The sequence below is a fragment of the Sparus aurata genome, chromosome 14, assembly GCF_900880675.1.
Source record: "Sparus aurata chromosome 14, fSpaAur1.1, whole genome shotgun sequence".
NCBI classification, from domain to species: Eukaryota; Metazoa; Chordata; class Actinopteri; order Spariformes; family Sparidae; genus Sparus; species Sparus aurata.
Window position 1 is genome coordinate 19601221 of NC_044200.1, and position 26523 is coordinate 19627743.

General features: G+C 42.2%; 1 protein-coding gene across 5 annotated transcripts in view; it reads left to right on the forward strand.

Annotated features, from left to right (window-relative positions):
• The window catches only part of ppp1r12a (protein phosphatase 1, regulatory subunit 12A), a 51368-nt gene that overhangs the window by 16570 nt on the left and 8275 nt on the right, over positions 1-26523 (forward strand). For 2 of the 5 annotated variants that reach the window (XM_030440247.1, XM_030440249.1), the window contains exons 2-22: positions 3080-3210; positions 6966-7084; positions 10791-10950; positions 12326-12470; positions 12559-12633; positions 12721-12812; positions 13017-13174; positions 13922-14043; positions 16158-16385; positions 16577-16668; positions 16951-17064; positions 18517-18669; positions 19558-19722; positions 19864-20031; positions 22117-22207; positions 22678-22860; positions 22955-23123; positions 24655-24776; positions 24917-24982; positions 26264-26280; positions 26387-26504. In XM_030440247.1, the coding sequence (XP_030296107.1) occupies positions 3080-3210; positions 6966-7084; positions 10791-10950; positions 12326-12470; positions 12559-12633; positions 12721-12812; positions 13017-13174; positions 13922-14043; positions 16158-16385; positions 16577-16668; positions 16951-17064; positions 18517-18669; positions 19558-19722; positions 19864-20031; positions 22117-22207; positions 22678-22860; positions 22955-23123; positions 24655-24776; positions 24917-24982; positions 26264-26280; positions 26387-26504 (2688 nt within the window). The remainder of the gene's footprint in view (positions 1-3079; positions 3211-6965; positions 7085-10790; positions 10951-12325; positions 12471-12558; positions 12634-12720; positions 12813-13016; positions 13175-13921; positions 14044-16157; positions 16386-16576; positions 16669-16950; positions 17065-18516; positions 18670-19557; positions 19723-19863; positions 20032-22116; positions 22208-22677; positions 22861-22954; positions 23124-24654; positions 24777-24916; positions 24983-26263; positions 26281-26386; positions 26505-26523) is intronic. The other 3 variants (XM_030440250.1, XM_030440251.1, XM_030440248.1) reach the window with 2 other exon arrangements.

Genomic DNA, 26523 nt, shown 5'->3' on the forward strand with positions numbered 1-26523 from the left:
GCACATGCTGAAAAATAAATAACTAGTCACTATTTTCTATTTGAATACAGGACAATTAAACTGCACACTTTTTTCTTTTCTTTGAATTTGTTGTAATCTGCGCTTGCGGAAACAAAAGGCAGAGAAGAGATACTGTACTAAAATGTTGGAGCCACTGAATCACTAGGCCTAGCAGCCAATTGGACCGCTCACTTTTACTTAATGCCTTGAAGCTGTCAATAATAGCCCATCGGTGCCCCTTGTCTTTATTTCCAATTCTGTGGATAGTGGAGAATAGGCACAGCAATCTGTAAACAATACGCACCCATCCTTGTGCACCCAGAACATGGAGTTCATCATCACATGATAGTAGATTTAATGTGATTGCTATCAATATGATGATGATGGATTGTCTATTAAACTTGAATATCCTGTTTAGAAGTCTTGGGTGTCCCGATACTTAACTTTAAAACCATGAACCACATGTCTGCCTTTGTTGACATTACCAAATTACGGACTTGGATGGGAACCACAAGCTGCAGTGTGTCGAGAGTGTAGCCACATCATTTGACGTCCAGTTAACAAACCCATGAGGGTGACAGTTCATTAGTGGTAAGAGCTGCTGCACTTTCAAAGAAACATCTTGCCTTGTCATCTGCCCCGAAGCAAACTTGGATGAACCCAGTCTGTAAAATAAGTCCATCTGCACCTGGAGAGACTCTGTGCCTTAGCACCCACACACACACAACCAAATCACATCATGCACACACACACTGTCAGATAAGCTCAGCAAGGCCTTTAGCAGGCACTCTTCAGCTCTGGCCATGTACGGCACTGTAAACGGCCCAAATTTGGACAAGGATTCCAGCCAGATAGTCGTGTGCCCTGAACGTGAGGCCGCTGTGTGTTCGTGTGTATCTGTTTCCCTTGTCAACGCTTTTGTTGTCATAGCAACCCCAGGAGAGACTGCGAGACAGTCCAGGCACGGTGCTCAGTGATGGGGGCAAGGGGATTAGGTTGGCAAAGTTTGGTTTTTAAATTGCTAAGTGATTATTGTTGTGGATTTCACGTTTGTCTCTATTGATTAATGACTGTAATGGCCATCAGTCAGTGAGTGAGATTCCCCAGATAAGTTTAGTTGAGCGTTTAGCTTAGCATGTCAGATAGCTTTAAAGATTTCCTGTTTTTCTGTAAGAGGACTTTGTTTCTTACCAGTGCTTCTCAGGCCTCTTTGATGTGAGGTAACTTCTTAACCTCAGGGCCTCTGTGTGTCCCGAATGTAAAGTGCTCAGCAGGCTCTCCATTGCTGCTTTTCCTCTGTCTTGTTCTGGATGTTGAGCAGAAATGTGACCCCCCTGAACAGCTTGCTCCCTCTTCAGGCTTGTGGCCAAGAACAGTTGCTGTTTCTCTAACTCTGCTTCATTTTTTTTTTTTATAACTTTGATATGTAGTATACAGTTTTATCATTAAACAAGATTACAAATAAACTTACAAAAAAAATCATTGATCGCGTACACCCACACGTATGGGTGAAGTAAGTGTTCCATCTCTTTGGTTAATCGTGGTTGTCTGCAAATAGCAGTGGGTTAGTGGTTGGAAGTCTTACCAAACAGTAAGAAGGTCCCGAGTAAACTTGTCGTGAGAAATTTTACAGAACTATTCCTGACGCAGACTTTAAAAAAAAAAGCATTTTAGAGGGGGAGGGTGTACTTAATTACACCAGAGACAATAGAGAGGAGACAGGAAATGAGGAAAAGCGAGAGAGATTGGCGACGACATGCAACAGAGATCCATGGCCGAGCTTGAACAGTGGGGACGTTGCGATTACATGCTGGGTTTCAAGGATAAGTTCACCCTAACCCTTACAAAGCAGACCAGTGCATGTCTAATAACATAGTTTAGCCTGAAGACTGTGTAGGTGTAATTTAAAAAAATAAAATGTACATTTCCTTTATGCATTAACAAACACTTGACTAACAAGTGCTGATTAAATGCATAACAGAAACCCAAAGAACGCCCACCCTGGTGCATATTCTGCCCCATAATGTGGGTAAAATCACAACATCTCCCACATCATGCGTCAGAAGTTCTTAAATTAGATCTCTCCTACTGCATCCGCGTTTCATTTCTGTGGGTTTCACTTTTGTTTTTTCGCTGTGTTGTCAGTCCTATATGGTTTGCTTGGCTACACTGGAAGGTTTCAGAAAATGGTTGTATAACCTAAAGGATGTTGTGAGGAAAATTTGAGTGGTGCATACTAAGCGCCCACATTGTTGTCTGCGTTTCAATGCATGATATTGTTGTGGGTGGTCTGCTAGTTTGCAATCCAGTGTCTTTGACTTCTACTTGACTGTATGCATTAATGAAAGTGCATCAGGGAAATGTCACTGGCTGAACCACCTGCCCCAGTGAGCGTAGTCTTACATGTGACTCACTGAGGTATATTAATGTAGAGTTATAATATCTTTACTTGTATTCATATGTTCCTTAAGGCGCTCCAGTTTCTCTCCACACTCCTGTGGTTCCAGATCTGTACCATCAGAGAGTGGCACATTATGTTTAGGATTGATTAAATGAAGAGGACAAACTCTGGGTGCAAAATGTGCTGGCAGATAAAACTGTTCCACTTAAACTCGACCACAGATGTGGATTTAATCGAGTGATTCATCAGCCGCTGCTCAGTGTTACTAAAGAACGTAGGGTGTGTGTGTGTGTTTGTGGTTATTTCGGTGGTTGATTTATCACACTTGAGAAAAATATTTGGCTAGTGTGCGAACAGACTTTCGGAGCAAAAGTGCTTTTAAAAAGAGTTTTTTTGCATTACGTAGCAGCATATAGGCACAGCACCTCATCAGCAGTACTACGCTATGTGGTATTCCAGGCACCCCGGCTATGTGGAGGCATGTTGGGAACGCTCCGGCTGCCAAAATTCCCCAACAATTCTGGAAACACGTGGCAATCTATCAGATGCAGTGCAATGCTCTTTCCGTGCAAGTTGTTTGCATGCACACACATAAACATAGTCACACAGGGTAGGTCACACTACACTCCCTTATTACAGTGGCCTTACTCCCCTTCTCTCTCTCTCTCTCCCTCGCAGGCCTGCATAGACGACAATGTCGACATGGTGACTTTCCTGGTGGAGCATGGGGCCGGCATCAACCAGCCTGACAATGAGGGCTGGATCCCCCTCCACGCTGCAGCCTCCTGCGGCTACCTAGACATAGCAGAGTAAGTACTCCGAGGCCTGTTTATTCAGTTCTAAGAAACCATATCTGTTTCATCATTTCTGCAAAGTCATCCTTACATCCTGTGTTGTAAGAAACCTTTTTTTTTTTATGTCACTGCAGCAACTTTCAGGCTCAAGATTGTGTGAAAATATCCTCTCCAGCTGGTGCTTCACAATCACATTTGAATTGTCAAACACAAGGTGACATCAGGGCTGCAGCTGAGGTCTGCAGTATTCTATCACCTCAGAGCCCTCCATTAGTGACCTGTGTCTTTGTATTGGAGCAAGCAAGATTGATGTCTCCTCAGAATGGCCCAATGAAGTGCCGTAAGCAAAAAAATGGGATTTTGGTCTTTTTATGATCATTTTAAAAGGACAGTTCACCCAAAATGCATGTTGAGGTGCCATTTATCCTTAAGTTGTAGTGTTTTGGATATGTCTGCCTTCTCTCAGAACTAGAAAGCACTTGGTTTGTGGTGTTGAAAGCACTAAAACCTTAATTCGGAAAACCCAGCAGCAGAGTCCTTTGCCAGAAATCGTGATGCAGTGACTAAAGATAATCCACAGACGGTTGTGAGCAGTTTCATGTAGGAAGTATTTTTTTTTCTAGTGAACTATTCCCGCCAACAGTATCACCACACATCAGGAAGCGTGCGTCTACCCATGGATGAGAGACTCTGCTCATGAACTGTCACAGTTAACTAAACTGTAACATTGGCCAGGAAAAAAGATAAATTTGTCAGGCCGATGATCCGTCTGTCCTCGTCCATGGGTTGATGTACGCCTCCTTCTGTGCGGTGATAAGGAAAAAGATCACCAGGATAAATGTTGCTACAGATAAAAAGGAATCTCTTTGGTTGCACAGCGAACTCTTGTGTCACGTAAATTGCTGCATTGACATTTACATTGTTTGACTAATTTCCTTCACTGTATGTGCCATCCTTAATGGCTGCCAATGCGCTGATGTTTACTTGAGAAATGCCTGTGGAGCTGTTTCAGCTAGCATGCCAGAACCAACATGTCACAAGCGATCATTTTCAGTTGCATACACAGCTCTTGACACATTTTGACAGAAGCCGCAGCCCATCTGATAGCTCAGACACACATTGTTGGAGTGATGTAATCAAATATGGAGAGATCATTGTCAGCCACTATATCTGGATTTGAGCTCTAGAGTTGCACTCTAGTATTTTCTTGCCGTTAGTCCTTTTCAGGTAAGAAGACTACTCGCAGGGCACAGAACACAACACAGAGATGTTATCAGAGGATATTTAAACAGGCTAAAGAGGGCTGAAGGAGCTCAGTTGTACTCATTGTTCAGGATATTGGGAGTGTGCTGTGACCTGCTTTACTTCTGTGTTACATTACAGGAACCTGGCTCCAGATTTATCCTCTACTGTTGATGTTTTCCCAAAAAGTAACAAGTGCAAAAGGCTGTAGGGAGATAAACACATGGCTTATGTACAAATTGGTTACCAGGCAAACTTCTGCCAGATATTAAAGTTGTAATATAATTGCCCTTTTGAACAACAATGTGGAGAATTGGGTCATAAAAATGCCCGCACAATTTTAGTGTTGTTATCTTCTCAAACCCAGATGGTCGGTGTCTAGCACGCCTCATGAACACCGCATCAGCACCGGGCTAATATTGCGGAAAACAAGACGTTTTTTGTTGTCACATAATGAATGAAAGGTCAAGTGGTTGGTCTGCTAGGGTGACTAATGGAGACATCATGTCAGAGAGAGAAACCTGATGTGGGTGGTGAGTTCTCAGTGGGCCCATTTTAAATCCCAGCGCCCTCATTCGGAGTATCGGGAACTCCAAGGCAGGACTGTATCTCAAAGCCCCTGGTGTCACCACAGCCATCTAATGGTAGGGTTGGTTAAGAATCCCACAGAGGGACTCTGGACCACAAAGCAATCATACCTAGTAAAGCTGACCCAAATAGTCAGAATAGAAAGTCCAATCAAGACGTATAAAACTTTGAAACGTAACTGCAGACAGTCAGTTGCCATTTGGGGGGAAGTCATGAGCGCAGAGTCTGTTTTATGTGGTGTGTTGGCCCTAATGAGAAGGGCCTGAGTCTCACCGCAGCTTTAATTGGAAGCGGCTGAAGTCAAGATGGTGAATGGTTAAAAAAGTCCTGAATCTGTGCTGGTGAGAGATAAAGAGGTAAAGAGTTAAATCACTGAGTAGCCTTGGATAGTGTTGGATGCTTTTTATTGGTTGACTGCTATTATTTACAGAGCGTTTTATGGTTCCACTCTGAGGTCTGTCATGATTTCAGATGATGAGTCTGTTAAGGCCTTTGCAGACAAAGTCTGTTCACAGATGCAATTTTTATTCAATTTGACCTTAATAATCTTTGAAAGTAAAGATTTACACTACAGTAAGTGATGTTTTGGTTAAATCCTCAAGCAAAGTCTGAGATTTTTCTTTTCTTTTCTGAAAGGAACAAATGCTGAAAATCTTTGTATGATATAAAAGCTATCACAGTTATTACAGAGATACTCTGCATTCTTGTTTTGTTTTGCAGAATACTCACAACTGACAGATTACCTTTTTAATTAACTTTTCATACTGTGCAATTAGATTGTTTTTGTCAAGCTTTCACACTGTGAAAATGTTTTTGTGTGTGTGTGTTGTGACGACAAGCATTAGATTTGAGGATTTGCCAAGATTTTCTTTTTGTATCTTTCTGTTCGACATGGTATTAAATTTAGAACTGGACCAGGTAATCTATTAATTGTGTTGAGCTTTTTAAAAAGAACTGTATCAAAATTTCACCTTCTTCAATGTGAATATATTCATATTTCTTTACTCCTAATTGTTATTATTTGGGACCCTCATGAAAATATTTGATATGATGTGTTTTTTTTGTTTTTTTTATGATTAGATATATTGTTATTAACTATCCAGTATTGATGTATGTATTGGCCTTGATAAGCCAGTATCGGACAGCTATAATGGCTGTTATGTAGGTAGACATATTACAGGAAGTGTAACGTGTGGAAACTACTTCTTCAGGTAATATCGGTACAACTGTTGGCCAGAGAGTGCTCTGCTTGATATCTCGTATCTTGTTTGGAGACCACGTAGCACAGTCCTCTTTCATTCCACATTGGATTGGCAGCAATAAGTGCTTCGATTGCATCTGTAGTTGCAGTACTCCAAGATTAACTGACAGTAGTTTAGTGTAAAGCTCCAGAGTGTAAACATCCATGGCACACACCTGCCACTCCTTAGCCAGGCGCCTCTTTTTCTTTATCCTTCAGGTGTGGCATGTTCGCTCTGTTTGCTCAGCCTGAAGAAGACCCTCTGCCATGTAAACAGTGTGTGACTTGGCCACCCTTTCAACAAGTTTTCAACACTCTCATTCGCATCTTTAGCTTATTTGAGCACGCACCGTGGTTATTTAGCTTTGTCTAAACATGGTGCCAAGTTTTAAGAGTTAATAATGCTTTAGTCTAGAAGTATCAGGAAGATGTGACTGGTAAAACCGGAGATGCTGACTGTGATGTGGTGTCAAATAAATTTGTCGTTGAACCAAAAACAGCAGAGGTCCTGTCCTTCAACTGTTTCCTCATCAGTTAAAGGAAGTAACAGTTGCTTTTACATCCTTTCCTTTTCACCCTGTCAAAGGCGACTACAGTTAGTCTAGCTGATTTTTGCACTCAAAAATCTGTTTCAGTATAGGCCCCTCTCATTTTGTATTGGCTTAGACACTAAATGTTTGTGTGTGCACTGTCGTTGCAGGTATCTCATCAGCCAGGGTGCCAGTGTAGGAGTAGTGAACAGTGAAGGTGAGACGCCTCTGGACATTGCTGAAGAGGAGGCAATGGAGGAGCTCCTGCAGAATGAGATCAACAGACAAGGTACAGTATTGCAGACATCTTGAACTAATGCTACTGAGAAATCTTCTCCCCCAGCACCACCTTCATAAAAAATGTACTACAATGTGAAAATGTCACAAGTGGATTTAACCACAGATAAGACATTGAAGTTCTGCCACCACTCGTTTCTCAGTTGAAACAATAAGACCTAAAGACCAATGGAGGATTATGGGAATTGTGGTCTAAATTGTTCACAAGTACCCATTCTGTTTATTATCTGATGTGAATGAGTGAAAGTATTAAATTAACTCAAAAGTATCAAATCAAAAGTAGAATTACATTATACATATCTGCGTGTGTGTGTGTGTGTGTGTGTGTGTTGTATACAATGGGACAACAGATCATCAAATCTCATTCAGCATTTTTCTTGATGGAATACGTTATTTTCAATCTGTTTGCAAAAGAAATCTAAAATGTGCTACTTTGGCTCTGACATAACAATCTGCAAAGTAACTAGTAACTGAAGTTATCAGATAAATATAGTGGAGTAAACAGTACAGTATTCCCCTTCAAAATGTAGTGTAGTGGAAATGTCAATAAAAAAATTTTTTTTAAAAAAGTACAGTACATATTTACATTTACATTCCATCACTGCTCGGCCGAATCCATATCTACAAAGTTCCTGACGTGTTAACAATGTAAATGGAAGCATAGCTGTTCAGGGGCACCATGTGAACTTCATGCATGTATGAGTATGTTGTCAAACACATTCTGAGTTCTCAATAAGCACCAGCTACCTGATGTTTTTCACTTGCCTGTACGAGAAAAGCAATCCAGCTGAGTTGTGAGCACTCGTGATGATTCCAAACTGAAAAGACGAGTCTTTCTATTTTTGGCCAGGGCATTCTTGAGATGATGAAAGGCCCTCCCCTATGGTGAGAGGCCACGCACAGACGTGTTAACTGGCCTCGGGCCAGAGGGGTGCTCCTCAGCTCAGATTCACTAATAAAGGTTGGCTGGCTCTTGCTTCTCTGTGTAAAGAAACCACAAGGTCAGAAGATGCACCGTCTCAATGTGATGCATTAGCGTAAACTGTCTAGTATCTTTAGCAACCTTGAGAGAAATGGCTGCCTCTAAGCTGCCAATCTCTTGAGAGTCATTTAACTCAAGGTTCAAGTGTCTGAAAGCACATGCTATCCACTGATAATTACACTCAGAGGACTGTTTGCATGTTGCGCTCCTCAGCTGTGTTATATAATGGCGGCGAGACATGCAACCACCCAAACCTCAAGCATCTCGGTCAGCAGCAGCTGTCAGCTTTGATTTGCTCGTGCCTGATGGACGTGCTGTGTAGTTGGTCAGATTCACACGCTGCCTCCTCTAAGATCCATCCCTGACGGACGCAACGGCAAATCTACATCTTCATTTATCGTGCTCATAGAGACAAACTACTGAATACTTTGTCTTACTGTGGACGTTAGGTATTCAAAGTTGAGCCTGAGTTAGTAATAATTAATGCATAAAACTCTTTTTGGGATAAAACTCTGCTGAAGAGTGAATTAGCGATGATCCTGGCCTCGGGACAGCTGCAGACAATCCACAGCTCAGTTCTCTATGCTAGAGGTAGCAGGCAGCGTTATGCAACGAGCTGTTGTGTAACGCTTCTGTATGTTTGTAATGTGATTTTCTCCCCTCAAAGAGATACCAGTCATGGGGTTAAACTTGTTAGCAAGTGGCCATGGTTTCCCCTTGTCAGGCACAAAACCTCTAGCGCCTCTCCTTGACCCCGATTGGGTCAAGTGACTGGACAGCCCTGTCGCCTCCTCCTCCTCCTCCTCCTCCTCCTCCATCAGCTGCCTCATGATGGCTGCTGCTGCCTGTCCTTGTAATAGACTGCAGGTGGATAATATCACAAATGTTTCTCTGTCCCTGGTGCTGAGAGGACAAACAGGTAATCTGGATCAGTAGTTTCTTCTCTGCTCAAAAATAAAACGTTTTACTGTTGTCCTTTCCATAAAGCCAGTTACTCTGCTTTCTGCTGAGGATCTTGTGCTTCCCTCAGGGTAGATAGATTCTATAGATATTTCATTCAGCTTGAGCACACGTACAGTAGGTATATTGTCCGTGAGTTGAAGGGGGAGGCAAGTCCTTTTTTGGTCTATTGGATTTTCTCCTTATCTCCTGAATGCTCAGTTAGAAGATGTGCTGTTCTCTTGCAAAAAACTCAACTTTGAACTGCTGCCAATTCCTCCACTCGGCTCTTGTTCTGTAGTCCTACTTAGAGGCCATTAGGCTCCCTGCTTTTTATAGACGCAGTGTAGGCTACTTCCCAAGAGATCACAGGGACGTTGCCCTACCTGGCCAGCTCCCATTGCCTACATTAACTGAGGTTAATTTTCCTGCATTAAGTGCACTGCATTTTCTCTTACCTGTCCTATTGAAGGGTGTCTGTCTCACCTTGATTAAATCGAGTTACACTACACATATGTACCTGGCACTTTATGCTCTTTAATGAGCTTGGTTGAGGGAAAACAGCAACACAATGTTCAACACCAAGGTGGTATACAAAAAAGGCTTTAAAGATGATCTTAAATTTAACTTGTTGAACTCTCCAAAAACACTGAACACCAAACAAAATGCCATTATTCACTTTAAGTTCTGCTTTTTGTAACCTTGAAAGAATGTGAACACATTTGGATGGGGTTCACTGACCAAACAGCCCAGAGTGAATGAATGGTCCAGTTTCTGTCCTCACGTCACTGGGTTTGAAATGAAACTTGAAATCCAGTCAAACATAGACTCAGACACTGAGTCATCTTCTTCTCATTTGGTTTCATTTTCCTGGACCTCAGTTCACTAATCGTCTTAATGAACAACATGTCCAGTTTGAAACAAGCCAGTTGTTTTGAAATTTCACTGACTTTAAAGGCTTTTAGATCATTTTCAAAAATGTAAAAGAGCGACAAGCTTGCTGCTGTTGTCATTGACTTTGTTTGTTTGTTTGTCCTGTTCTGCAGCTAGCGAGGGCTAAAACTCGGGTTGAGGCCAAACTTGCAGACACAGATGTCCTCTTTCATTGGTTTTAAAGCTTGGGGCAATCTTAAAGATTTTCCAGGGTGTCAGGAAATGAGTGATAATGTATCCTTGGGAGTAGAACAAAAACCTATAAGATCAGCTGAAGTTTTGGCTCCAACCCCAGAGCACTTCTCGGATCACTGTTTATGTAGCTCAACACAGTTAACGCTCTGCTGACGAGTCAGCGACTCGTGCAGCAGTGCATTTCAGACCGTCTCGTGTTCCAACCAGGTGTCAACAAGACAATACAGGCCTGTTTTCACTGCTGCACTGCATGCAGCTTATAGCTTAGACATATTGACCCACTTAAACCAGCCGAGGCCTGTGTGTTTGCAGCCACTATTTCATTTTCAGATTGACAGAAAACTGGCACAGAACTGTTTGCTGAAGCTGAACAAGTGCTTTACAACACCCTCTAGTGTTGATGGAGGTGGCTAGAATAATGTAATGTATATTTTTCCAATGGATAACACTAAGACATGTAATGAAATGAATCCCAAACATTCACATTCCTTTCTCTCAATAAGACAGGTACATTTCCTAATAAATACCTTCATATGTTCTCCCTCCTCCATTCTCTGGGTTCAGTGATACAGCTGGCAGCTTGTTTATAAGTAGCAGGTAATCCTTCAGTGCCACTCTAACAGTGTCGGTCTCCTCTGTCACTCCTCAGGCGTGGACATAGAGGCAGCCAGGAAGGAGGAGGAGCGGGTCATGCTGAGGGATGCCCGGCAGTGGCTCAACAGCGGCCAGATCCAAGACGTCCGGCACGCCAAGTCAGGAGGAACGTCGCTCCATGTAGCTGCTGCGAAGGGATACGTTGAGGTTTTAAAGTAAGCAGCGGTCTTCACTTTACAGGTTGTAGAGCTGTGTGAATGTCTTTCCATGTTGCGACAACTCATTACATAAATTCTTTCCTGGACATCATATAAATACTGCTTAGAGTTAAGATAACGGTGAGACCTAGCATTGTGTTTTTGTCTCAGTTAAAGCCAAATATATCTTGGTCTCTGCATCTCGTCAATTTGTTATTCTAACGTTGTCTCTGTCGGGTGTTAATGCGGCTACGCTGCTCGAGGATAGGAACTGCAGGCGTCTGTCCATCTGGTCTGGGAAGTCAGCCAGCGAACTCTGCTGCCATAGATAGCTCTAAGCTCTCTGATGTTCAGCTCGATATTCAACACAGATATCTAAATGCAAAGTTCATACAAAGTCTTGAAAGAAAATGCTTGAATTTGAAGGGGAAAAAAAGCTCAATAACTTGATTTAAACAAAAAACATTTTATCATCAGTGGCACCTCACCCTTGATTAACCCTAACCCAGCAATAAGTTATAATCAGAATATACAAGCATAGTCAATATGAACAGCTGGTAAAATCAACAAAAGTGATGATACACATGGATTGCTGTGGACTTAAAGGAGTTATGTAACTCTCTTATACTGTATTGCAGTTCTACAAATTTTGATGTGATAATAAGAAACATTTTTGGTTTAGTAACCTAGAAAGTGCTTGAAAATGTATGAAAAAATACTCTTAAAAAGCAATACAAACCTCGTCAGTTATTCTAGTTTTAAGTTGTAAAGGCTAATTGGATACCCACACAAAAGACAACAAAAACATCAGTGCATTCTAACAACATCATTGCCAGGACAACCACAACTTCCAAGAGGGAACCATTTTGTATTATAGTATGTGGACAGGGGGCCCACACACACAAATCCATAACTTGTATGTAGGTTTCCATAATCGTTAGAGAATACAGTGCAGAAGTAAACAACATTTTGAGCCGTGAGGATGGAAAAGCGTCAATTTCGATCTCGCAGAAGTCATTTTTTAGCCTCATAGAAAAGTTTGTCCTTCCATCTCCTGAATCTTTCTGACTTTATCTTACTATTATCTACTGAAGGCAAATCAAAAATTGTGCTCTTTGAAAACTGTACAAACAAGCTGAAATCTCACTTTTAAAACTTGCCAACTACATTTTGCTCTGACAGATTATGTGTTTTGGGGGCTGGATTTTTTTAGATCTCATAAATCTTACCTGGGGTTACAATGCTGGGGCACTTCTACAAGCCTGTACCCTTGCATCACCTCAGAGGATTAGTTTACAGGTTCAAATCTGATTGTGACTTCAAAGGAAAACTGTTTTTGTTTCCCTTCTCTCTCTCTCTCTCTCTCACACTCCCCCACTCCTTCTTTGTGCAGGCTTTTAATCCAGGCAGGATATGATGTAAATATTAAGGACTACGATGGCTGGACTCCTCTACATGCAGCATCACACTGGGGCAAAGAGGAGGCATGTAGGATACTGGTGGAGAATCTATGTGACATGGACCTCATTAATAAAATGGTGGGTAACTGAAACTATCAGGAGTCGTGTCTGGGCGTACAGAGCAATCCATATTTTAGTTAACTTGTATTGTGCTTCTTTCCCTCAGGGCCAGACAGCTTTTGATGTAGCAGATGAAGATGTTCTGGGTTACTTGGAAGAACTACAAAAGAAACAAAATCTGGTGAGTCAGTGTTGCTGTTACTGCTCAAATCGGTGGTGTCAGCGGTGGATTAGTTTGAATGATTGATTTTTGTTTTCTTTATTCCAGCTGATGAGTGGCAAGAAAGACGTTAAGAAATCTCCTTTGATTGAAACAACAACCACCGGGGACAACAACCAATCACTGAAACCACTCAAGAGGTAATAGCTTGATAGATAGTGAGGAATAAATCAATTGAAGCTGTTTTTCTAAATTATTAGCCACCTGCAGCTCAGGCACAACTGATTAGACCTTGTTGGAATGATCTGTTTTGACTCTTTGACTATTCTTTCCTGCATTTTAAAGTACTGTACTGCACGGAGTCTGTAGTCCTGTTCTTACCAAGGTAAATTTGTGTGTTGCAGCAAAGAAACACTGCTTCTGGAGCCAGAAAAGAGCGCCCCACGCATCGAGACCTTAGAACCGGAGAAGGTGGATGAAGAAGAGGAGGGGAAGAAGGACGAGTCGAGCTGCTCCAGTGAAGAAGAGGAGGATGAAGATTCGGAGTCGGAGAATGAAGCAGGTACTGTGTGGGACTTATTTTAGACTTTTTGTGTGGTATGAGTAAATCTGAAGCCAAAGCTTTTATTGATTTGTCAGATAAAATACTCGCAGAAAATTGAATTGATTTATTTGAGTGCCTGTTTAAAAAAAAAAAAAAAAAAAAAAGGCAAATTTGGACCACTTTGTATCCGTTTGTGGTACAGAAGCAGAAAGAGGCCATGCTTGTATTAAATGACATTATCAACCATTGTTTGCAAGATAACTGCATTTAAAAAATAGAGTGCTCCGAACAGACATCTTGACAACTGTAACAACTGATTTTAAGATGGAAATTTAACATTATTTATTACTGCACCAGACTGTAGTTCAATCTTGTGCCATGCAAACACCCACCAATGTGGGTAGCTTCCTTTGCTGTTCCCTTGTGCCCATTCCTATTCCTGCCCATTCTCATGCCTGCTCTAACACATCAGCTTTAAGATGAGCACTGTATGTAAGAGAGAGGCTCCCTTACAATAATTAGCCATAATCCTAATAACCCTCATATTAATCCACTAAAGAAAAACATTCTTAGAACAAATTACAAATAGAGCAAAAGTTAGGAAATATTGATATGCCCAAAACCAAAGAGGAGTTTATGTATGTATTGCCCATATCTCGAGAAATCTCCCTTTTATTATCCTGCGAGAATTAATTTATGAGTTATATATTGTGTGTTTGTTGATTAAAACAACTCTTTAAATGTTTTCCTTTTTGATTCCTCCAGACAAGAGCAAGCCTTCAGCATCCGTGAGCAACAGCACGACGCCCACGACGACCAGCATCACCGTGTCACCTCCAACTAGCCCAACTAACCAGGTGACGACCCCCACTTCTCCAGTAAAGAAGGTACGGCCTGGTGGATGAGCATTTATCGTCCCACCCCGGGCAGACCGCTACCACAGTACCATCATTTAAAAAGATAATTGAAAGAGGCATATTCGACTCAAATTTAGCTCTCATTTAATTGGTTTTAAAAGACCCCGGAGAAAATGAGATGCTGCTGCACAGCACCTAATCTAACCACGTCAGGTGGGGACTGCGCCACCTCGGTTACATGTTGTGCTCTGCGGAGACATGTTGGTACATAAATCAATAATAATTCATCATCTGTTTAGTGTTTCTCTCCCTTGAACACAAACTTAATTTCACAGCCGGCTGAAGGTACTCAGGGTTTACATAAATGAGTTTGCAGTTCACACTCCAGGCCCCAACAGAAATAGTTGTTCCTGGTTGTGATTATTAGCTCTTTAATGTTGCAGTTAAATGAGCACACGGAGGCCCTGAGAATGACAGTAACGGCACATTTTCTGGGGCGTTAAACAAACATGGAATGAGTTTGGCACAGGCCAATTCTAGATAAAGTTTACTAAACATGTGTTTGGCTACCAGAAGGCCTGAGTGTACGGAGCCAATGTTGGGTTAGTCGTTAAGAATAAAACTAAGGCTTGAATGGTAGTGCGTTCCCACGTGTGAGTCTGCTGCCCTCTGCTGGCAAAATGCGACCAAGCATTTAACCAAAATGAAAGAATCCTCAAGAGCATGGCTGCTTCCCTCAGTCCACTTGATAAAATCATATTTTATTGTTGGAAAGGTATTTTTGTCCGCCCAGAGATGAATAAGATGCATTAAGAACTGAAAATGAAGTCCCCAAATAAAAGCTGTGGTGCTCAGTCTGTGATATTGGACACCGCCTACACACTGCATCATCATTTCACACTCCTGAATGCAGCCTGAATAGGAAGGTATCTTTTACAGTTTTCTATTTCTTTCTGAATGTGCACCCTGCAATCAGTGGCCACCCACCCAAGACTTTCTAAATGTTGTTTCCTTTTTTTTTTTTTTTTTTTTTCCTGCTTCTTTTCTTGCAATTCTGAAGCCTAGCGCTCACACATCACAATGTCTTCTGTCTAACAAGAGTGAGCAAAAAAGCATTAACAATTTCCAGTTTTGACACTACCAAATGTTTGTTGGATCTGTCACTTATTCCAACTGAGAACAATAATGGTAGTAGTCCCCCTCCCACCCCCAGGTTTGGCAGTAAGCATTGTGTGGTGTGACTAGGCCTTTAAAAAAAAAAAGCCATTAAGTGTGTTTCTTTTGCTGCTGCTTCTGTCTTATTCTGGCTTTTTCTCTGTCTCAACCTGTCTGTCCACCTCCCTGCCCTCCTTCCCTCCCTCTCTCTGCGTCTTTCTCACCCCGGGCTCTTGTCTTGGTTGGCTTTAGTTTGATTGTATTACTCCCCTCATGCCTGTGGCGGAGCCAGGCTGTCCTGCATTGTGGCGTCAAGGCTTGCGCAAAACTGGCATTTCTCTAGTGCCCAAAAAACCTATGGTGAGGCATTGGTGTGCACCAGAGTTGTTCTCTCATCCTACACGCACCTGTGCATTGATAAAGTACTAAACACCACCACCCTAACCGCCCTGGTCCGATCCAGGTGATGCTGATTGAACCTCCCTCTCGCTGACTTTCACTCATCGAACCCCACATGGTGTTGTTTGCACTTGTATTCAACAAATGCACTGTCCTGATTGTGCTTTCACCGTGTCTCTGTGTGGCTTTTGTGTTTTTGTTTAGTTGCTTGTCATCTTTTGAATATAAAAACCATCAATCGGACCCCAAAATCCCAACTGGTTTGATTACACCCCCACCACTTATTGTTCAAGAGCGTTACGTTATTAGCGTATTGTGAGAAGAGGCTCTGTTTTGGAATGATTTTTAGAGTCCAGTAGTTGTAGTGGATGTGATAGTACTTCTTAACTGGCATGCCGTTCCTTAAAAATGACCTCTTATGGTCTTATCTAAACTTCAAGTTTCCAGCCCCTGGAGATTAATCCAAACCTTTCTGACCTGATTTGAAATTTCTATTACCTACTAAGATGACTAAAAATCTCATTTAACATCCTATCACGGTAAAATTGTGAACTTTGTAAACTAAATCAGTACCACTTGCTCCCACTCAGACTGCTCAGCCTGCTGGAAAGGTCTCTGCTAAAGTGACCGAGGAGGAGAGGAAGGACGAGTCTCCATCGTCGTGGCGGCTGGGTTTGAGGAAGACGGGCAGCTACGGCGCGCTGGCGGAGATCACAGCTACCAAGGAGGCTCAGAAGGAAAAGGACACGACCGGGGTGATGCGCTCAGCCTCGAGCCCTCGCCTCTCCTCCTCCCTGGACAACAAAGACAAAGAGAAGGTCAACAGTCACATAATCGAATCCTTTAACATAATCAGATCCATTTATCATGCTTGATACGTCCATGAACTCTGTTTGTGTGAGAGCTTGATTTCAATAGCAAAGAACATTCTAGGTTATTGTAGTTTATATTTGAGAACTCTTCAACAAATGATCATTAACATCAGCCCCTTTCGTTCCTCTGTCTCCAGGAAAAGGATAAAGGGACCCGACTTGCCTACGTGGCCCCCACCATCCCCAGGAGACTGGCCAGTACTTCAGACATTGACGAGAAGGAAAACAGGTGAAGCCCTGGAGCCGAGTGGCTCTGTGCAAACATGCATTGGCATGAGCGGCACCTGCTGCCCACTGCTGTGCGTTGCAGGCAACACAATGCTCTGCATGTTGTGTGTGGCTCTAAGCTGCCGCCTTTGGTTAGGCTGCTATGGATTTGGCAGACCTCAAATATGCTAGAAAAAGGGGGAGATTTCGTAATGGGTTTAATGTGGAAAAACTACTATCAAGTATCTATATGAGAATCTGTTTGTGGAAACCTGGGGTACGATTGTAGCTTGTGGTTCCTCAGGGACTCTACTGCTCTGATACGTAGTGGCTCATACACCCGGCGACGCTGGGACGACGACCTGAAGAACAGCGAAGGAAGCGCCTCCACCAACCGAACCCCCAGCTACCAGCGCAGGTTAGCTTCTGCCGCGACACAAATATCTGCCAAAACCTCCATCGCTCATCTGATCATCAGATCTCTGTTCCATCCGATCTGATGTTTTTATCCATTACGAGGTCGACTTGCATAGCTTTGGAGCTATTGGCAGCATTGATGGTTGTTTATCAACTATCTGCTGTACATTTCGCTGGATTATGTCATCAGAGATATGTACGTACATGCTTCTGTGCACAGCAGCAGCTACTGAGAAAGCAATGCAAATCAGCCCTACGCCTTTCTCTATCACTGCCACAGAGTTGCATGACTGTACCTGTCCTGTCAGGTTGCTGTGCCACTGAATTTTGCAATGTGTTACTCAGAAATTTTAACAAGCCTAGACCACCTGTTTGACTTTAGATAAATCACATTCCCAGGCTTGTTAATGGCACAAAACCTAGACATGGCCTTATGCTGCATGCATGTCATATGGGGAAAATACTGGATACAAGCCTCCATTTTAAAAGTTAATTGTTTATTTTAGGAATAAGTTAGGAATATCTCTACATTCGAATATAATCCTTGAGAAATGCTTGATTTTCATTCATTAAAACCAAAAATGTGTTATTTATAAGGAATGAGTTTGTAGACTCCAGGTCTCCTGAATTTGGCAGGAATTAATGACAATATCCATCGATTGTTGATCGTATGGAAGAGTTCTGAAAATGTTGTCTTACAGCAAAAATATAGATGTGATGATAAAGGGTTTGTGAGTGTAGAGATACTATTGGATTATCTGCTTTGAAAGGGTTTTAATAATGATTAAATATACTTAATTTAATAATGTATTTAACCAATGAAAAATTTATCAACCAGCAATCAGAGATGGGCACAGTTAAGTAATTGAATACTTGCCAATCAAATATATCAAAATAAATACAGGATACTAAATAACTTTTCATTTTGAAAATGCAAAAAGACGTCCTGTATAAACTGAGATTACATTTTAGACATTTGTTAGTATCAGTACTGATTGGATTCGCTGCAATTAATGAAATCATTATATTGTTATAATTAGTTTATCATTCGAGGAACTGGTCATTTAATGTATCTGTTCTTTAACTCCTAATTTAGCCTACACTGATTTTGCATCAAAATAAAGATCATATCAGTGGTTAAAACAGTTTTCTGAAGGAAAAACTTCACATGTAACTCATATATTATTAATGATTACCCGAAAACTGTCATAATGCTTCAACTAATATCTACAAAAACTGTCATTTATTGTGTCTAGAAAGTCAATTCAACTCATGACCACTTTTCGTTGCTTTCAGTCATCCAGTCAGCAGCCAGCCCCATATGCCATGCATGCACCAATACTGTGCAAAGCTTTGATAGTCCTGAATATGTATGTTTCTTTGACTGTATCTGTGTGTGTGTGCCTCCACCGCTAATATGCCTCTCTCGCCCACACGCCTGCCCACACGCTAGCACGTCCCACACGCTAGCACTAGGGCGGAGCGGCAGCACGCGGGACGTGCCAGCCAAGTCTTCGTCCACCTCCAGCTTGGACCCTAACACCTGTAATACTAAACCCTGGCAGCCACCCACCTCCCACTACCAGTCTTACAGCATTTACCGCAGGTACTCCAGCCTCACCGGGGCACCTCCGTCTCTACACCCACCTGTCCTCTCTGAACGCGTGTCTCTGCGCTGCTCAAGTGCCCACCATGTGTTTTGTCTTCATCTGGTTACATTCAATGTCCAAATGGCTATTGAAAGAGAAAAGATTGTCTTTAGATTCTGGATGAAGCCTGAATCTAAGCCTGAAACCAATATTTCAATGCAGTTAAGATTTAAATGTTGTTCAAATCAGCCAGTAAATGCAGAAACGTGTCGTGCTGTTTCTTTCATACTGGACCAGTTCTTTTTTTTCCTCTTCCCAATACTGTTGTCAACAATTGATACTGTGACACTGCAGTACTGACAGTTTGAAGTTTAATTTTCACAGAAACTGTTGTATTTTAACTAAATGTAGGCTTTGCAAAAATAACAATTATTGATCCATTTAATCATGAATGCTACGGCTACTTGTTTAATGTTTCGACAAACAGCTCAGTTATGTATAAAAAAAAACTAGTACGTAGATGTATCTATTCTTGAGCTAAAAATTAAAACAAAAGTGTAATGGCAAAACTTGCAAATTGACGATCAATCACTCAGACTATTGAATCTGGATCTGTACGTGGATCAGTGACGGCCGATATCTGATAGATGACTTACGTCAGTGTCGGCACCTGAAATCAATTTTGGATCAGCTCAGTCCTAACTTTTGATTCTTACTAATTTTTCTCCTAATTTAATGTCATCACAATTATTCTTGATAAATAAATATTTTGGCAGGAGACATTAAAACTATCTCTACTTACTAACAAAATTATTGCAAATTATGAACAATCAACAAAGAACATTATAAACAATCTGTCTTAGTGTTGGCTCAGCTATGCTTATTTCTGACAATTCGTCCTCCAGCGGCTCTTTTGGCAGAAGACACGAGGACCTGGGTTCCTCGACCACCTCCTCCTCCACGACCACCACCACCTCCTCATCTGTTACCTCGCCCACAGGCCATCGCGGCCTGCTCTCTAGCCTGGGCTCCTCCTCCACCCGCACTGGCTCCACCAGTCTCACCAGCAGGTACAGGAAATTTGAAATACGTTCATGGTGTTTTATCCTGAGCTCAAGCCGTATCTGCTTTTGTACTGGATCGTAAAATGCTCAGTGTCGTGTTGACCAAGATATAGCAAAGATGCTAACGATGCAGGTGTGTGTGAACAGGTACTGGTCAGAGGAGAGTGCAGAGAGGGAAAAGGAGAAGGAGAAGGAGTCTGCTGCAGTCATCCCCACTATAAACACTGGCTCTACTACGACCACCACATCTACCACTACCACCACTGCTACATCTACCACTACCACTGGCATTGTCACTGGCTCTGAAAGGCGCAGGTAACACAAACGCACCTTAAACACACCTTGCACGCATGTTTTTATATGGGAATAAATCCGCCCATGTGTTTCATGTCTTTCATTCTGAATCAGTTTTACCTCTAAAAAGGTAATTATTCCAGTTAATGGTAGAATATTAGTGTCCATGTGAAGCTAGCATGGATTTATCTGCTGATGCTGGCCTGTTATAAGTTTAAGGAAAATTATCATTGTAGCCTTATATATGGTGGATATGATGCATTTAGTTTAATTACGTACAATTAGTTTAGATCTTGTTAATCGCTTTTGTTATGTTGGGTTTTAGTGTCCCATGTTTTAAGTCAAAATCGCTCAGGGAAAAAACAGTGTACTTAAAATGTTCTCTTGCTTTATTTACTGTACTTATTAATGACATTTGTTTTTGTATATTCATGTCATTTTCAAGTTCCAATGCTGTGAATATTGCAACAAAACATTTACTGTAAGCAGCTTCCAGAAATATTGGCATCAACCTCAAAAGCCTCCCTCAGACCAACAGTAATCCGGATGCATTTCCTCTGTTTGAGAACAGGGTGTGTGTGTGTGTGTGTGATTGTGATCTTTAAATGTGTACACACAGTGTGGAAGTGAAGAGAGAATTTGTCGGTGTCTGTCTAGCATGTCAGTGTGTGTCGGAGTGTGTCGGCACGTGTGTGTTGTTAGCGGGGTCAAGTGTGTGTCTTCCTGAGCTGAAATGAGCCACCTGTGGTGGTGGGAGCTGGGCCGGCCTGTTTCAGAGCCTGGACCGCTTCAGCGACTTCTCCTTATAAGGAAGGTGGGCAGAAGCTGCACATTTTCTTCAAGGCCAAGGCCCCAGTCTGCACTGAATGAGTTCATACTTCTGTGTGGCCAACAGAGGTGTGCTCCTCACTGAGAGAAAGTGCCAGAACAGCTCACTGTTCAACTGTGTTTTGAGCTCCATAGTGCTATAACAAAGACATTTGAATCCTCCTTTATCACAGTCGCCTAAAGGTATAATATGTAACGTCACTGCCTTAAAATGTCTAAAAATGTCGAGACAGACTTTGAGTTGTGTTGTGTGGTTTCTAACAATGTTCAAACGCAGAGAAATCTGTAATTTTTTGGTCCCATGAAAACACCAGATGACATGCAGAATGTGAGGAAGGAAGTTGGCCAACAAGACAAAACAAAACGTGAATAAGGCTCGGAGACAATTCTTCACCAGAGAACATTTTGTATCTGAATAACATCAGATGGAGTTTCATGAGCAATGGTTGTTGTCAAACTACATCTTCCGATTTGATTGTTTGAGTGAGAGACACGTAACGGCAGAATTTACAGATTGGGCATCAAAAGTAGGTTAAAGGATGATTTTGAGGCCCTGCCCCACTGCTTCTTGAATGTGTTTTGGCCTTCAGTACACATATAAACACCGGTTTAGGTTGCTTTTTATGTTGAAGATGAACATTTTCAGAAACACTGTGTTCAGTGTCTCCATCTGAGAAGAAACAGATTTTCGCATAAGAGATGCAGACACACATTCATCAGTGTTAGTAGCATTATTGGTAAATGTAAAGTCAGAGTTTGTGATGTATTTGAGTTTGGACTAAAAGGATGTTAAAAAGACAAAATGACTGCCTACAATGTTTTGTTGACAATTTATCTGAGATGAAGAGCAGCCATGTTTCCCTGCATCGCTCATATGATCTGTAGCTAAGAAGGAAACCAGAGTATATAGTTCATGTTTACATCGGCACGTGTATGCCCAGTGTATGTGATGACAATGAGATATACGTATACAGTTGTGTTGTGCTGAGGGAGACTATTGCTAAATCTCTCGTCTGGACGGAGATTGTTTTCATTTTAAAACCTGTTGGTAGGTTTTCTCCACTGAGCAGCTCCACTGATGCTACTAAACGATTTAATATCCTCACTTTGCAGTATTTATTGTGTGAGAGGAGAGCAATGTTTTCTCACCTTCCTAGCCAGTGCATTAATTTAGAGCAGCCTTGCCTCTGATCACAACCAACCTTGTGTAACCTCAAGGCCCCGTGCTTATTTATAAAGAGATATTAACTTGTGTGTTTGTGTCTTTGTGTTCGTTAGGTCATACCTAACGCCAGTGCGGGACGAGGAGTCAGAATCCCAGAGGAAAGCTCGCTCCAGACAGGCTCGACAGTCAAGGAGGTCCACCCAGGTTAGTTAACCTACATCATCCTTGATATGCTGACACTTTAATCCCTCGGCTGGACAGAAAATGTCAAAGTTTTTGCGAAGTAACAGGACAGTGGCGTCCCTCGTCAGAATAAAATGTTAACAAATGGTGACATGTCGGTGTGTCTGGTTTTCATTATGGTTTTATAGCCATAGAGTGTTTATATAAATGTAGTTATCCTGGTTGAGACAGAACTGTCTGTGTACACAGGCAGCACTTAATGTCAAGCCTTTACAAAGAGCTGATTATTTTACAACCTGACAGAATATGAGCTTCGTCCTCTCCCTGAAAAACATCCCAGCCTCACTGTACTCAAATTTATGACATGAGAAATTAAACATCGTAAAGCAACAATGAGACTATTACATTTTCACTGCAGAGCTGGAGCAAAAACAAATAATATGTTTAAGAGTTTATAAAATAAAAAATAATATATTAATCTCTTCTTCCAGGGTGTTACTCTGACTGACCTGCAAGAGGCTGAGAAAACAATCGGCAGGAGTCGTCCTGGCACAAAGACCCGGGAGGAGGAGAAGGAGGAGAAAGAGAAGCAGGACAAGGAGAAGCAGGAGGAGAAGAAGGAGACGGAGACCAAGGAAGACGATTACCGATCGAAGTATCGCAGCTTTGAAGAGGTAAGTTATTCCTGAGTTGTTGTCTTAACTTTAAAATATTCGACTACACTGTCCCTCTTACACGTCTTCCCTCTCCATCCTTTCTTCTTACCAGCGCTACCGACCTTCGTCTTCCTCCTCCGCCATTTCCACAGCCAGCACTGCCTCCACCCCGTCCTACTCTAGCACCTCTTTGTCCTCCAGTTCGAGCTCCCTCAACAGGCCTAACAGTCTGACGGGCATCACCTCCTCCTATAGCCGTTCCTCCAGAGATACAGAAAAAGGTCAGTCATTTGTACCGCTCTTCCTGCTCTTAAAATCTTCATCTTATCAGGACACGGCTCTTATTTTACGTCGATGGGGTGTAGGGGCTGTGATGGTTATGGAGTGTTATGTGCATAAATCATGAAATACGATCAAAGAAGTCCAGTAGGAGTAGCAGATTAAAACATTTAAAGGCTTATCAGACACAAAAACACTGTAGAGGCTTATGGCAGCTATTTTATCTTTTACCACAGTAATGATTAAGTAGACAGTATTTTTACAGGCTTCATGTTTAATTGTTTTGTCTTTGATGTTGAGCTATTCTGGACCCTGTCGAAATAAATCCACCTGTACAATCACTGTCCACCTCGGCGATTGCTGTGAATAAGATGGAACATGTAACATTTTATAGACTATTAATTGCTTTGTTACCTTTTTTTTTGTTTGTTTGTTTTGTTGGTTTGTCAGCAGAATCACACAAAAAGTAAATAACAGATTTCTATTAAACTTGGATGAAGGCTGAGTCTCGGCCCAGAATAGACCCCACTGACCTTTGGTGCGGATATATCCAGGAGTTTTTTCTCACTTTCTTTGAAGATTGTGAGAGAGGGTGATTTTCAGTGGCTGTTATCTATGAGTGAGTTGAATCTGGTGCGGATAAAAAGGACTGTTTGGCCTTGGCGGAGGTTTGCGCTCTACTGAGTGCCATTCTAGTTTTGTTTTTTAGAACTTAAATCTTTTCTTTTTGTGGGAACTTGAATAGGTGTGCGAACACAGCTAAAAAGCCCGCTTTGGCAAGCTTACCTGTCATGACAATAAAACTAAAATAACTCCATTTGATTTAAAGCCACAGACACTGGAGCAGCATGTGGATGCATGATGCTGGTTTCTGTCTCCACAGGTCTACATTCATACCTGCCACACTGTGATTAGGAGCACTGAGACAGAAAGGGATTGGGTTGCCTTTTAAATTAAGTAGCTCCTCTCGTAACCATTAAATCCATGAAGCATCCCTGGGAAAATAGAAGGCAGCTTTAGTCTGTTCAACAGAAGGAAGGAAACACTGGCTGCTTTGTTCTCTCAGTTTCTTCTGAACTCGAGCCAAGTCCAGTCTTTGTCCTTGTGAAGAAGTCAAATTTATGATTGGCTTGTTTATCCCAGACTTTTACATTTTTCACTTTTGAATACTTGTTAGGATTACTGTTTAACAATGTTGATATAAAAATACGGGATAAGATTTGAGGGTTTCCTGGTGGATTTCAATGTCCCAGAGCAATTCTGGTCAAATATTATCTGTGTTTACTGAGCTAAAAAAGATGTGAGTCTGTGACTTCAGACTCATCGACGTCATTGTAAGAAGACCTGCTTGTTTATACTTTTTATTTATATACATTTTGCCCATCATGCACAATATAGGACAAAAAAGCAAATAAGGGAGTGGAGAAGAAAACAAAAAATAAACACGAGGTCCTGGGACAATCGGTAAATGGAGGCAACATTTCCCAAAGGTTACACATGTGATAGTGTTTGTTTATTTGTTTGTCTGGACAGAAACGGACAGAAAGGACGAGGAGAAGGAGGGAGAGGACAAGTCTCAGCCCCGCTCCATCCGGGATCGCAGGCGGCCCCGCGAGAAGAGACGCTCCACTGGGGTCTCCTTCTGGACCCAAGATGTAAGACACTCTCAGATCACTTTTATCACCGTCATAAGTATTCCCAGCGCTCGTAGGAGGTTATTAATGTTCCCCTTTGATCGTTTTGATAAAGAAGGCCTCAGGTCGGGTGTAACCCTCCTGTCTTTTTTTTTGTTCAGGGTGATGAAAATGACCCTGACCAGCAGTCCGACTCAGAGGAGGGCAGCACCAAGGGAGAGCCACAGGTAACTCAACTCACACACACGGGAGAAAGTAGATAAAACGGACTTTTAAGCAGAAGCCCTCCGGCTAAAACCAAACCAGTCCTGTTGCTTCTGTTGTGTGGCACGACCTCCGTTTGATTCTCGCCCTCCTGCACTTATTCTGCTCCCTCCTCATGTCCCATCTGACGAAGTCCAAGCAAATCTGGTCGTCTTTGATATTCACCACTCTGCCCTGTACAGCTATGATTTCCTTCCCTCATCTTCAGCCTTTGAATTTTTATTGCCCCCATCCTCCCCTCCCTCTTCTGTCTTCTGGCGATTGTCTGGTTGCTGGGGCGACCTCGCAAACCAAAAGATGTCTCGGCCATAGATCAGCAGGTTTTATAAACATGCAAAGAAAAAGGGAAGTCTGGTTCTCTGGGGGTCAAAGCACGCACACATGAAGGATGACGTGAGATTGGAGAAGAGATTCAAGACACTGTTCAAGCTGTATGTGCGTGTCTGTGCATATGAAGTCACTTTGAATGATAATCTCCATCAGTGATGAGCAGAAATTATGCGATGTAAGAAATGGATCGAGCAGTCTTCAAATCCAATTAAACACATTCACAGAGAAAGGGCAGTGTTGTGAAAACACTGCTGGCCGGATGAACTTCCTGTTTGAATGGGAGTGTCTGTTTGCAGAGCAGACGGTCGAGCAAGGCACACAGCTTTCACCAGACATTTACAGTGGGACAGAATGAAGGGTGGAGCAGCAACAGTAAATAGGAAACAAGCAATTACCTCTGCATGGGGATGAAAAAGCATACAGGAAAAGCTTTAGAGCGTCGTCCTTTGCAGCCTGGCACTCTGGATTAAAAGCACCAGAATGTGAAAACATTGTTTGTGTCTCCAATTCGTGCCTTTTCTGGCTGTTTATCTGCCCACTTGAACTGTAATGTTGACCGTTCAGGACGTCTTGACTCGGATTGTAGCATTGTTGTGTGGCCGGCCTCTCAGGAAGCCGACTGTAATTTTAAAATAGCTGGAAGCCCGACCCTCCAACCTGACCTCCCTATCTGATGTCTGGCCCCGCTCACTGTGGCACTGCAGGCTTCGGAGGCGCAGTAGGCCTTGAGGCAGTGGCTGGCACGGCAGCTGCTTAGAAACAGGAGTGTGTGTGTGTGTGTGTGTGTGTGTGTGTGTGTGGGGGGGGGGGGGAGACTGCAAAGGAGTGAAGGTCAGGTGCTGTTTTTACAGAGAAAAGCTGTTTCTTATTCCAAAACGTTAACCTTTACTCTGTTTTTTTTTGCTTTCTTACAGAGTGACAGATTGTCCAGGTATGTTCATATATCCTTCTTCTCTCTTTCTTTATCATCCTTTCATACGTTTTCTCTGTCGCTCAACGATTACGTTTTAAATGGTCACCTGTTATTTCTGTTGTAGGAACGAGGTCACTTCATCCTTAGATCGCAATGACACTCTTTCTAGCCGTGGCTACGGTGAGAGTCGGAGGACATACTCGAGCCGACTGGATAGAGACGACACCACTGATTATAAGAAGGTTTGTGCTGAGCTATATA